Raw genomic sequence first — 14,257 nt, forward strand, 5'->3', positions numbered from 1 at the left:
CTTAATGATTTGAACATTTCTCAACAATTCATTCAAAGAAGCAACAGTCTGTAAAGTTTAGTGACAAGGGTCAGCATGCTGAAAGCAGAAGGTTTTCATGAACATGTCTCCCAGATCCAGCTGTGCCAAAGCAACAGGTGCCTGCCCCTGGCAGCTTTGTCACTGTCATCCTCCCAGACATTATCACAGCCACGGACTTCCTAGCTGTGCGGTTCATGAAAGTGCTCCCAGCCTGTACCAGGCAAAATCAGCTGGGTCAGTTTAAGCAGTACGGTTGCTGGTCTGAACTAACCACTGCTCGTTTTGTAAGAAGAAAACTATAAAACACTACCAACTGCTCTGCAGGCAAATCAGCGCGAGTCATTATTCTAACAGCCCACACCAACTGGCATCCGAGGGCAAACACCTCTGCTGTCAGCACTGCATCTGGAAGATAACATCTATCCAGAATGCTAGAATATGCTCCTCTTTCCTCCACCCCAAAGCAAGGAAAAATTGTAAACACAAAATAAAATGTGAAGCATATCTGGAACGCACATTTGGTTCAGGCTGGTGCATTATGTGTCATCTACATGTAGTGCAGAGTACCTTTTAGGACAGAGCCTATGGTACACCCTTCTCTTAGAAAATGCACAATCGGCAAGTGCATCTCCAAAAAAACAGTTGGCATCTTTCCTACACCACCTACCTACAGAACATCAAGCTCCTGGCACAGTCAGTACAAAAATTTTTCACTACGAAAAGTGAAAAGCAGCATTAAAACACCAGAGTTATCCATAGCAAAAAGAAGAGTCATAAGGATAGTGCTACAGGATGTCTTTACTGAAAAACCATTTTAAGATACTTAAGTTAATCCTACTGGATTGAGAAGATCCTAAGTGTACATTAAAACTTAACTGCTCTGTCCCTACTGCTGCAAACTAAGGATTTGACTCCATAGCAAATGACCATCAGGCTGGCTGTAGATCTGCCCCCTCCCTCACGCTAGCACTGGTATGCCTGGGTGAGTGCTGTCACCAGGAAGCCAGTAGGAATGTGCAGTTGGGAGAGAAGGGCTGACCTTTTAGTGCACTCTGGTCATTCTATCAGTTCTACCACACTGTAAATCTGAACCTAAGAAGATGGAAACATTCATCAGAAAGTGTGCTTTTTAGCAAAACTGAAGGTTTAGGACTTGCGGAGTTAATCATTAGACAAGCAGAAAGTCAGCACAGATTTGAGTGTCCTAAGGCAAAAAAAATCAAATACATGAAAAGTACAGCAGAAGAAATGCAGCTGCAAGAAAGCACCTGCAAGTGTTTTCTTTCTTTACCTCTTCTCCAACATACACAGACTTAATATGACACACTAAGCAGACTCAATAATACATGTAGTAAGGATGAGACAGTACGAAGAGTAGTATTATCTTGAAATCTGCATCTCTGGCTGGATGCTATTTGGCATCCTGACAGATTCTGTCTTTGTTAGTTCATTCCTCGAATTACCTAATTGCTGAATTTTATCAAAATAGATTTTAGCTCCCTAAAGTATAGAGAACATTTAATTTAACATTAAAAGATCATTCAACAAAGATGATTTCTGTTAAGAACCTTGCTATTTAACATTGCTCCTTAGAAGTCTTGCAGGGTCCAGGACTTTTACAGTGCCATCTGCGGCAATTTCATCTATGCCAATTTGGGCCAAACCCTGCAATATAATTACTCAATTAAAAATAAAAGATATTTCATAAAACTGGTTAGCAAACTGCTTCTGCAGTCCTCAGGGGGAGATCAGATAAATCATATTCTCCTCCCATTAGTTCAAGAACAGAAATCATAAATGTTCTATTTACAAGTTTTTACCCTATATAAATACATTTGTATGCATTACATGTGTAAGCACATAAGCTATACTAATTTTTTTTTCTACACACATTAGTACTGCACAGAAATAGCTTCCTTTTACACATCTGTAGAAGCATTACCTCAGTAGTTCCAAGATTTACAGAAGCAGGGTTTTTTTTTTTTCCTTATTTGCGTTTTCTGTATTTCCAGCATCAGAATACAACCAACATTCAGCAGAGCCTATAACAGGAAGGAGGAAACCATGAACTGCCTTAACCTGCTCAGTAGTTAGTGATTTGATTGGCTTCTTGTTGTGCAGGGTCTCCATGGGAAGAACAGTACAAGGCAGCCACTCATCACATTATAGATCAAATGGTTCAAGCGCACAGTCCTTTATTAGTTCTCACATCCTGTTTTAAAGCTTTCCACTTCAGGAGGCCTCAATTCACCTCTCAGCAAAGTTGGCACAAGAAAGGAACAAACCTGTCTATGACTGTGACAAGCTGGCATAGAAGTTACCCCTCCAGAATAGCAGGTGCTGACGCTACCCAGGAAGAGAACTTACCACCTTCCTCAACCTGAGGGGCCTACGGTGTTGTTTGCAAAGGGAGAAAAAAAAAAAAAAAAAAAAAAAAAAAAAAAAGACAAGGCAATTTAAATCCCATGCAGATTAAGATAAAATTTTACACCTTCTCCACAAAACCCATTAATGCAAAGCATAGGTTTCCCCTGAAGCATTATCACCCTCCAGCAATTAGCGTTTTCTGCCATCTTCCCATGCCCTAGTGCTCTCCACACACTAGCACATGGCACTGCAGATGCCGGGGAGAGCTCAAGGAGAGCAGCCCGCTGAGGGGATCTTCCACAGACACCACAGGCGCCGTATGGGGAATGAGGAAACCGCCTGCGGAACCGCCACGCTGAAAGGTCCCTGCTCCCCTCAAGGCCTCAGGATCAGGGGTGGCTCAGCAGCTCTAGGCAGGCTGCTCGAGTGCCCGCACTCAGCCCCTCCTTCCCGCCCGAGCAGACCCAGCCTTTCCACTCGCCACCGCCCTGCGCCACAGCCCCCTTCCCTCGGCGCAGCGCCCCACCTACCACGAAGCTTCCAGCAAACAAGATGGCGCCCTGAAGCGGCCGCCGTGGGGACGTCCGACGCCAGCCCCAAGAGACGCCGCCCGCCGTCTCCAGGGCTGCTCCTGCTGCCAATCAGCGTGCCAGCCTATCAGAGATCGCTCTGGGACCCGAGGGCTCTGCCCCCCGCTCCTCAGGAAGGAGGAGGGAGCCATGAGCGCCTCTGAGGCGGGGGGGGGGGGCGCCCTTCCGTGGGGCGGGGAGGTGCACCCGGCGGGGTTTTACTCTTTGCAGCCGTACAAGGACGGGCCTGAAGAATTCGGGGTGCTCCGCACTGCCCTTCCTCAACTAAATCAATCTCAATCATCCGCATGCTAAACTTCAAAGTCAGCTCAGTTCCACTCATCTCATGTGAGAAAACACTTCACTTTAAACGTTACACCCACATCAGGCAAGGCGGGGAGGTGCACCCGGCGGGGTTTTACTCTTTGCAGCCGTACAAGGACGGGCCTGAAGAATTCGGGGTGCTCCGCACTGCCCTTCCTCAACTAAATCAATCTCAATCATCCGCATGCTAAACTTCAAAGTCAGCTCAGTTCCACTCATCTCATGTGAGAAAACACTTCACTTTAAACGTTACACCCACATCAGGCAACAAATACGTTTTCTTAACGGGGGCAATCATGCTTTTCTCGCAGTCCTTGCTTTCCTGCCATTCCTGTAACTGGACTGCAGCTGTGTGGCCAGATGATCCTAAGAAAAAGCCTTCAGTACAGGATTACACTTTGTCCTATTCCATTAGCATGCAGAAAATGCAGCAAAATCAAATCCTCATTCCTCAAAGTCGTTATGGACATGCAGCAGTAAATTCTAGCAAAATTTTGAAGGTTTTTGTATGCAGAGTCCTTGCTTGCCTTTGGTAATACAGAAGGAATAACACTGCGCAATAAAAAAAAAAAAAGGTGGGGAAAAAAGGAGGAAAATTTAAAATAGAAAGCAATCCTCACTGCATGCAGATGCCACATTTTTGTTATTTTTTTATTTAAGAAGGACCTTCAGTTTAGTTAGTTGGCTCGCACTAGCTTCCATGTTCAGTCAGGGCACGTGGCTGGGGTAAGCCACCCGCCCCGCAGTGCCGTCCCCTCTCCTGCTGAGGGCTGAAAAACCTCGCTGGATTAAGCTCTTACGTTAGGCAACTCTCAAGTGTCTAAAGTTAGGCTGGATGAACGCAAGCCAAGCTGTTGAACAGATGGAGTGAAATCCTCCTCTTGATAACAGGAACTTTATATCGCTGCCACGGATAAGAAGGGCAGCTAAAAAAAGTCAGGGAGGTGGTTATATAAATTTCAAGGCGGCTTACCAGCAATGCTTAAAGGTAAAACTTTCTGATAGATCTTGAATATCCACTTCCAGCTGCAGACCCTGAGCAGCCAAGAAGTTCTGCAACAAAAATGAGATCGTAACACTAGAGCTACCACACTACGAGACCATAGGAACTTAACGATGCAGCACAAACATGCAAAGCATTAGGAAGTTGGAGCCTGGAGCGCACGAGACTTAAAACCCAGCATCAGCAGAGTGGCACTTATCTTGAGTTCAGTGCACAAAACCAGCTGGGAAGCATATGTGAACAGAAAGGTGACTGACTACCAGCAAGTAACTAACCATCTTATTAATGCCAAAAATGCTACCAAATACACTCATTCCTTTTCGCTTACAGGTCTGTAAAATACTCATGCTTATAGCAGCTCTGACTCAATGTCTTTTTTTTTTTCCTTGCTTATTCATAGTCTTAAACATCTGCAAATTCATCTTCCTCATCTTAAAAATGACCTGCTTCCTTGTGTTTCACAAGTAATTGCACTTCAAAAGATGTGCGTCTCAGCACAGGATCCATTTTTCTTAATTAGCTGTGGATATTTTAGATGTCAGATGTGAAATACATTGGTAATATTTATTTTTGAGCATCAAAATCCTTCAGGTAGGTATCTAAAATAATCCATAATGACTGGAAACTGGCTATAAAATGTTTCTTGAAGAAATTAGTTTCTCAGTATGCATGTAACATGTCCATACTAAAATGGGGAGTATATGCTGCATGCAGTTTTGAAGTAATGTTTACTTAGAGACTGGAAGAGATCTGAACAATAAAGGGAGGGAACACGTTGCTTTAAGTACCTCATTGTTGGAGGAAAGAGCAAGCTACACTATTTCTCAGTCCCTTTGGGAAAGATAAGTGGATGAAGCACTTTGGGCTTGAGTTGTTCCTTCTTCTTCCCCGCTGCTCCCCCTTCCCATACTTACCTTCAAACTTTCTCCAAAAGTTGTAATTATTGAGAAATTGCAGAGCTGAAGTTACCAAGGGATGCACCTCTGTGAAAGACAAAGCAGCAAAGACTACACACACAACCTTATAATGCCATTCTCTTAAAGCAAAAGTATGGTTAGAAAAGTGGCAGTGTGATAACAGCCTCCTAGAGCAGGGCTGCTTTCGGAGTCACCTTTAGTCATTTTGGTGACAAAAATACATTTTTACTCCTTGTTATCGCTGCAGAACACACACAGCTAGGGGAGCCTGCGCTGCACTGTGACCCAATTAGTGCAGTCATCCAGTCGCACAGCTAAACCCTACGTTCAGCTATGACTAGAAAACCCTAGTGAAGATGACGTGAACGACACTTGACCCCACAGAATTTGTTAGTGATGATGATAAGCAGAGCTAGCCTACCTTTATTTTGCAGATCCAAGCAGAATTTGGAGGGCCATGGAAAAAAAAAAATTCTAAATTGGACATGTTTGAGAAATACTGAGTCACAAGCCTCAAGCTGCACAAGGTCATTTTTGCAGTTTCTTTTTTTCAAAGCAAACCCTAGATTTTATTATATAAAGCAGTGTTGGCAATACGTAGAACATGCAGTCTTTTTTAGCTAAGCCCTTTGCAGCATGACTATAGTTTTGGTCCTAGAGAAGCTTGCAGATGCTACTGCCTCTGCTTTCAGAAGAGAATTAGGTTTATACTGCAAAATATTTAATTGATTTCCTGTTAAAATGAAATGAAACAACAAAATAGTTATACAATTTTACTAGTTTATATTTCAATTCATAAAGTATACACACTGCAACTATGCTACCACAATGTCCACGCATCTAATATTGATGGAGTTACAGTATTTTTTTTTTGGTATTAAACAATAGAGATAATGTATGCAGTTAAGGAAAAAAGCTTGGACATAGCATGTTCTATTCCGTAGTTACAGAGTACATTAGCTAGCATTAGTACGGTAAACAAGAAAAAGGTAGAAATACAAAATAAACCAAATATCTTTATATACAAACCAGTGCCTCTTATTGTTACCAGCTTATACTCACACTGCACACAAAATTTATCCACTGATGCAATAGATACTTCAGCATAACACAAACCATTATAAATTAAAAAAATTACAAGGTGCAAAACTCCATTCTACAGCTTTCTGGTGAGAACTCAAGACAATCCAATGAATAAGAAATCCAAGCACGTTTAGCACCTATTAGTGCAACTGCATCGAGCGTGAAAAATGACCTACACAACCTCTGAACATGTTACCAGGGAAGCGAGTTGGATAGCTATAGATGCTCGCAGCTACACTCACGCAGTGATTTTTGCCTCATATATATCTCAGTTTATTGTTTCTTTGTCCCATTCATACCTATGTGCAAAACTAAATCCTGGAAGCCTTCTCAGAGCTTCACAGAAGGCCTGCTACAGCCGGGTAAAAACAAACAAACAAAAACAAAACAAAAAACCTGACAAAAAAACCAAAGACTCAATTAAATGTCAGACCATCCACATAATTAGTACTTATTAGCAGTCCTGGTGTTGGGGATTTTAACGCTGTTGATATGTGGATCAAACAATATGACACAGAAGTGAAACGGAAATTTGCCAAGAATTCTGATTATTCTTGTCTAGCACTTAGACAAGTCTCCCAGCCTCAGGTTGTGAATTTGTTTGGCAGCCCATGCCAAAAAAGCCCAGAGTTGCATAGAATTGATTAGTAACAGAAAGAAATGCCAAACACAGAGAGATGGATGCTGCATCTACTAAAACAAAGTAGGGTTGCTCGACAGGAATGCTGAAATCATCCCCATTCATAAAGCAAAACATGTCACCTCCTACTCTCCATATCCTACCTCTGGGGACTACTTTCTGGCACTGATGTAGTTCTTGCTAAAGTTGCCTTTTTGTTGTTTGTTTTTTTCCTTTTTTTTCTTTTTCTTTTTTTTTTTTTTATTTGTTAGTGACACTTGTCCTTTCAAATAAAATATTAAAAAAGGTTATAACTGTAAAAAAACCTATCATATGTAAACTTAACAATTAGGGTTTGGTAAGTTCTCGTACCTAGTCTGTGAAAAGCCTCCAGCCAGACCGCAGAATGGAGTGTTTCTCTGAAGAGCTTCAATCTAGCTACATCACCTGTTAAATATCAGTAGTATGAAGATCCCATGTCTAACAATAAAACCTTTCTTGTGTTTCCATCCTCTTTATCACTGACCTATTGAAATCCTGACATGCTGTGTTTCTATTTTATTTACATTCTGGTCCTCTCATGTCACAGAATTAAACATCTGGCCAAGGAAGGCAACAAAAGGTGTTGTGTTAAGAAGGTGTGTTTGACAGAACTGCTTTTCAACAAGTCTCTTTTCCTTGGACTCCAGTCACTGTTTTTATAGAGCTTATTGTTCTGTTGAACCACGTTTTCTTTGCAGCTTGTACTTCATTCAATGCCAGACCCAAATGGTGCTCCAAATCCTGCAAACGGAAGAGTAATTTCATTAATTTGTTATGTATTCATAGCACAAGGTTATATGAGTTAAACTTAGAAGGCTCTAGGACATCTACAATCTCTTGGCCACATTAGAAGTTAAACAAATCTTACATAAATTAAAAGTAGCACAACAAGCTTATGAAGAAAAAAAAAAAGCTTTGAAAAGTAAAACAAGACTTGTGTCATTGCCCTTAGTGAAACATTCAGCTTTCTTTAGTACATCCAAACCCTTTAATTGTCTCCCATCTGAGAAGGAGCCATTCCCACAGGAAGCGGACTTTCTACAAACTAATTTTTACCTTTCCGTGAACAAGAAGCACTGACATACCAGTTTTAGGCTAAAAGAACAATGCTGTCATATTTTACACAAATACCTCAAATACCTGAAGTGCTTTCCAATCGTGTTTTAAGAAACATGTCTAACATTTGTCACGTTACTTCTTCATTTAACATTGATTGTGAGATAAAGAAATTCATGATTCATGATTCATGATTCAGTGCTTTGTCAGAGCTTGGATTTCTTCCAAGAATTTGCAGAAGATCAGTCAGTAAGTACTGCACTGCAGCCAGGCAGACGTCTGGAAGTTGTAGTAGCTGGTAAATACAGTTCATGCAATTTCAATTATTTTGTCTGCATACACTAAGTTTCAGACCCAATGTTTGGTTAAATAACCCATGCAGGAAATAGCAGGTTACAGTTTCAACCAACAGGATCTGCTCCAATCCCTCTACAACACACACACATTTTTCTAGGAATGCAGACATACCCTATAGCCTACAAAATGAACCTCCAAAGCATTACCTGTATTTTACATTCTGCCTCCACAAGCTGCAACTTGGTCTGGGCCAGCTCAAGCTCCATTTCCCTCAGCTGGTTTTTCAGCGTTTCCTTCTCCTCATCTGTGTCCTCATCTGAACCGTCCTTGGCAGAGCTAGCAACCTTCACACGGCCTTCTTTATTGAAGAACTCCCGGCAATGCTCACAGTCATCCACTTTTTGCTAAAGTAAATACCTGATTGTGAATGCTTGCATTGAAGTGCTGGTGATATGATCAAAGCCTTTTCCTGCCTCTGCTCTGGAAGAGCAGCACAACACGAGAGGGACCACTAATGACTTGCAAACTCAGGAGCTTTTGGGGAAGCACAGCCAAGCAGGAACTCCTGCCACCCCCGGATTTATGGGCTCTGGAAACACTGCTGTATTTTTGGTAACACTGTATTGCTACAATAATGGGCTCTGTATTGCCCACATGTTAGATTATGGTGAAAGACAGTCAGAGAAATCTCCTCCAGAAAAAAAAGACCCCTCAAAAAAAATTAACAGTTATTATTGCCCAGCATCAATGTCAGTATGTAACCAATATAGCATGGGAGAGAACTGACAGTTATTCATCTCTTCTCCAAGATCTCCCCCTTATAATCTTCTTTCCAAAACTGTAAGTCACTAAGGAACTCTTTCAGCCACCATTTTAGTAATGAAATAAATTGTGTGCTTTCTGTTACGATTTTGCTAAGAGATTTAAACATTGTAGACTGTGGATCTATTTGGTCTCTTACCCGTATTTTCTCAATTTCAGCTTTATTTGCTGTTTGTTGCTTTTCCAGTCGCTCACTCAGCTGGGAACAAATCTGACAAGCAAAATTATGTTACCAGACCATTTATAAATATAAATTTCCTCCCATATGAATGCTAAAGCACAAACAAATGCTACAGGAATATTAACATGGATATCCTGAGGACTCTTAGAAAGCCAGGAAAATTGGGATGCTGGCTTAAGTTGTGTCATTGTACATATTCTCATTCTCTACATATTCTTCTATGCCCACAGGAAAAGGTGCAGTTTCAACTTAAGTTATTAGCAGTTTGGCCTTGCTAAAGGAGCCAGAAAAGGTTAGGAATAGCATGGCTCTTTTTGTTGCCTTTGGGATAAAAGAACCAGGCAAGACAGCCAGAGTAGTAAAAAACCTGGTTCATTCCTTGGTACCTGTGTGATGCAGACTTAAGAATGTTTTGAAGGTTATGGGCTCACTAAAAAGATACATGAATTTGCTCCCTTGATACCTTATGATCAGGAGGCTTGAATTCCAAAGAAAAATCTTTGAAAGGAAAAAGGCATTTTTTTTTATTTCTTAAGTCCAGTTACCATTTGACTGAAGAAGGGAAGCTGGGAGAGAACACTTTTTTGGAATGAGGTGAACCTTTGATATACAAGAGCCCATCTGAACAACGTTAGGCTGTAATCGAGGCTGTGGTGACTGATGACCTACAAATACCTACATCAGGGGCAAACAGAACTGACCACCAAGCATCAGGATCTCAGCAAAAGAAAATGCAAAACCAACCACAAGCTTCCCATTTAAAATAGCTAAAATGTCTCCTCAAATGCATGGCACAGATTACACTTATTTCCAGAAATCTCCTAAAATACCTGAAGAAGCCTTGCAATTTGATAGCAAACCACATCACCATTAAGTTGTACTTACCTGTTTGTAGTCACCAATAATAGAGCTGTTCTTTTTGATCTCTGACTCTGCCTTATCTAGTTCCCTACGACACATTTCCTTCAGCTGCAGAGAGGGGGGGGAAAAAAAAAAAAAGGGGGGTTTATATATTTGTACAGTCTGAAAAATAAGCAGGTGGTATTTCCTCCCTCTCTTTAACCTCACTGCTATACTCTACACCAGGGAACAATGGTCTAGCTCAGCTCCATGCAGCCAAGGAAAAGCTGGACTTTGGTGTTAGAAGAATTGACTAGCTAAGAGAAGAAAGTATTACAAAAAAAGTGCTGACAGCCGAAGTCCTATATTGCCTCTCTGTGCAGCAATCTCTGGCACAGTCTGTGCCTTCGTGATTTCAAGTTAAAAATTCACTACCCTATGAAGCACCTGGCAGGAAAGCGAAGAATTCTGCTTTACTGACGTCCTTTACACTACAGAAGAGTGACAAACATGACTTAGAACATTAAGCCCTTCCCACACATGTCACTTCCCCCCGCCCCCCCCCCCATTTCTGTACTGCACAGAAATGTGAAAATGACAGAAATGCCCCTAACCTGAGCTGATTCTTCTTCTAGGCGTCTCTTTTCTTCTTCTGCATCAATCAACTTCTGTTTGGTCATTAGCAGTTCCTTATTCAGAGCATCTGCCTTTTCCTCCGCCTGAAACACAAAGAGTGGAGTACAGCACTGAAGAGAGGCTTTCTTGCTGTGCCGATGCTGCTGGGCAGCCATGGGCACAGGCTCCAGTAGGACACAGCCAAGATGGCAGTCTTTTCATTCTTGTTAATAAGGGTCTGTTCATTGTTATTAATAACAATAAAACTTTATTCTGAAAATTATTTTTCTAAAAATTACCATCTGCAATGGCAAAGCAGCCACAAATCAAAATTAACAAAGCATACCACTACACTCCATCACTTCAAAACTCCTTGATTTCAGTGATTAGTTTTGGCAAAACTGGAGTAGGGATTGCTCCAAAGAAATCCAGTAACAGAAATAAGTTTTGTTTTCTCATCCAGACTGGAAGTTGACCAATACATTTTGAATACAACAAAAGGCACAGAACAGCTCACAACGTGCAAGATCGATAAAAGACTATAACCAGCTTAGACGTAAGTTCAATTTGCAAATATTCAACCTTGAATGAAAACAGAATTAATGAAAAATGCCTCTAGAACATTTAAAAAAAATCCAGAACTGTGACAACCTACCAATGGATGTGATACTATTTTACTATGTCACCCAGAAAATACTGCATGAAAAAACTTAGCTGCCAAAGCAAACATAAGAGTCAGATCCCTCTCTCCTTTCCTCCTTAAAGGAAAGAGATGTCCCACCAGAAACCATACAATCCTTTTTTACTGCAGTTTTTTAAGAATAAAGATGTATCATTGAAAAATCTCTGTCTCTTTATAAACCACTAAAAACTCTCTCTGCAAAGTTAAGACACCTTTTCCTGTCTTATACACAGCAACACAGTACTTCCCAATAGGTGTATGAATTCTACATAAAAATAGATCAATAACTTAACTGATATATAAAATCTTCAGAAAGTAGCTGTACAAATTCCCTTCAAAGGAAGAAAATCAAAAAGTGAATTTTAGTCCCTTGAAGTCCTGCTGATCCTTTAAAACAGATGGCAAAGGCAAAGAGAACATCTTTTCATTATACATGGGTTTTAAGCTCTTTTAAAGTTAAAGAAAACTGGGATGTGGGAGTCCAACAACAGTAGAAAAATGAAGCCTATTTTCTGGTCTAGTGCAAAGGATATTACGGAAATTCTTGTATTTCCAAATGCTTTGCTTTGATCTTTTAGGCTGCAAGATTTCAGACATGCCATGAAGGTATTAGAAAAGGTGGGTTAAACAATGTCCTTTGGTACTTTTCTTTCAGGACATCTGGCTAGTAGAATGAAACTTATCATTTCAGGACCCAATTAGAAGAATTAATCAGGGTCCTAAGGTAGGATCAAACCTACCTATCTCCTCCTGGGGGATAACCCAAATGCTGCCAACATCATTTACCATCTTTGAAGGCATGATTATTATATATCCAATGAGGTATCTCAAAAGATTTTGCTTAATTTTGTTCCTCTCTCAGCTCTCCATTTAAACGAATCAATGTAAAAGGATAACTCTGTCTCATACAGGGTCAAGCAGCCACAAACAACAGTTAACAGCTGATACAAAAAGCTTCTTCAGTACGTTTTTTGCACCCTCTGAGTGCAACCGCCGGGCTGTCTGCATAGCCTTCTATGAGCTATCTTTAATGAAGTGAAAAAGCATAGGTAACAGGAAGTGAACATACCAATGCTTTGTGAAAACTCTGCTTCTAGAACATACTTCTATGATTCACAGATTTTAACACTAAAGAGCAGTAGATGTAATAAACCTGAAAGTCATAAACCAAACTTCATTAAGAGCAACATTCACGCATTAGCATCAACATTTACTATGAATATTTTTCCAGCAGCAAGTTTCCAGGAGACCGTGGGAAACCTTAAATTCTCTGAAGCAGATAAGCTGAAACATTTTAAAGCCTGTCAACTCCTGCACTGCATGATTTTCAAAAATCATCTTCCTTTGAGATTTCAGAAATGCGCTTATCTTGGTACAGAACAAGAATGACAAAACACGAGCACTTGAGCTCTTCCCCTCATCTCCCCAAGCAGACAGACCAAGTGCGTTCTAGCCTACTACGTGCACTACTAACACCAGTATCTTTCTGTGTCTGCACGTCCTGTTAAAAAAAAAGCATATCCTAATAAAATCTCCCAAACATGAGTATCTAAAGAAGGGAATGGGACAGCAAGCTTAAAAGTATCCTGTATCACAAAGCGAACCTGAAGTTTCCTCCTGAGACCTCTGTCGATATGAGAAACAACCCAGGCTGATGAGTTCACATGGACAAATCTCAACAAGCCAAATGGAAACCACAATAACATTTTCAGAGTTGCCTAAGGTACCTGAGAATCTGATTCCACTGAGAGCCAGGCAGACTCAGACTGTCAAGTTTATTAGGCACTTTGCAAAAGCCTGTCTGCTGTGAATTCTTATTCATAAGAATACCAGTTGAATGAAAACAGAATACAGCATCCATGTTGTTATCTCTGTGACAATTCAAAGACTTGACTTAGCTCCTGCTAGACTTTCTTTTAATATACATAGAGAAGAAAGCAACTACTCAAGTACAGGCTCAGAACCTCTCCTCTCCCTCAAATTACTCTGAATGCTTTTCAGAGTAATCAGTATTTCAGTCACCGGTCCTGTTTCCCAAGGACCTCTGACACAGGCCTATATATCATCAGTCTGCAATAAGGACACTGAGGAAAGAATCCTATCCCACCCAAATAAAAAATACTCTTTGTATCTCCTCTCCAATGAGAGGAGTAGCGAGGAATTAGCCCTAGTACCTTGTCTCCGCTAGACAGCAATAAAGACATGTCTTACATTGTCCAAATCTTTTCGCAGAGCAATCTTGCTAGTCACCAGTTCATGTGCAAGATCATCATTTTCTTGCTCAAGCCTCATGTTTGCTTCTTGTAGGCGCCGGTTTTCACGCTGTGGGAAACAAAACAAAAGAAATCAAGAAAAGGATCTTCCCATATGAAACACAATGCTTACTGTGCCTGAGCACAAATGCCTACCTTATATCTTAAGTATGCAAAGACAACTCTACCTGCATGAAATTCAATGAGGACAAAACTAGCTAGCCATATTGTAAAGATAAAATAAAGTAAATAAAATATTAGCCTTGAGAAGAAACCACATAAAAATAACTCTGCTCAGCTATTACTTGTTGAGCTACAGAAATGATTTTGAAGAATGCAATAGTAGGGGTGTCATTCTGCCATCAATACCTTGCCAGGAGGTTCCTACAAGTACTGATTTTCTTGGCTCAAAATAGAATTTGCATGCTGGAAATAGGTGAGAGAGGAGGATCCTGGGAAAACCACTCTATTTTCTCCTGTTACAACTTCCAGCACACAGACAGATATTAAAGAAAGTGTATATAAAACTCTTCAGCTTAAAATATATAAAATTATGTATATGAGTGA

General features: G+C 40.7%; 1 protein-coding gene across 3 annotated transcripts in view; it reads right to left on the bottom strand.

Annotated features, from left to right (window-relative positions):
• Positions 1–5,961: 5,961 nt before the first annotated feature.
• The window catches only part of RABGAP1 (RAB GTPase activating protein 1), a 68,555-nt gene continuing 60,259 nt past the window's right edge, over positions 5,962–14,257 (bottom strand). For all 3 annotated transcript variants that reach the window (XM_019472433.1, XM_009280591.2, XM_009280592.1), the window contains 6 exons: positions 13,650–13,760; positions 10,756–10,860; positions 10,187–10,270; positions 9,260–9,331; positions 8,505–8,702; positions 5,962–7,686 (listed from right to left, as the gene is read on the bottom strand). In XM_019472433.1, coding sequence (XP_019327978.1) covers positions 7,564–7,686; positions 8,505–8,702; positions 9,260–9,331; positions 10,187–10,270; positions 10,756–10,860; positions 13,650–13,760 — 693 coding nt within the window. In that variant the 3' untranslated portion in view covers positions 5,962–7,563. The remainder of the gene's footprint in view (positions 7,687–8,504; positions 8,703–9,259; positions 9,332–10,186; positions 10,271–10,755; positions 10,861–13,649; positions 13,761–14,257) is intronic.

Source organism: Aptenodytes forsteri, unplaced genomic scaffold (assembly GCF_000699145.1).
Source record: "Aptenodytes forsteri isolate BGI_AS27 unplaced genomic scaffold, ASM69914v1 Scaffold68, whole genome shotgun sequence".
NCBI classification, from domain to species: Eukaryota; Metazoa; Chordata; class Aves; order Sphenisciformes; family Spheniscidae; genus Aptenodytes; species Aptenodytes forsteri.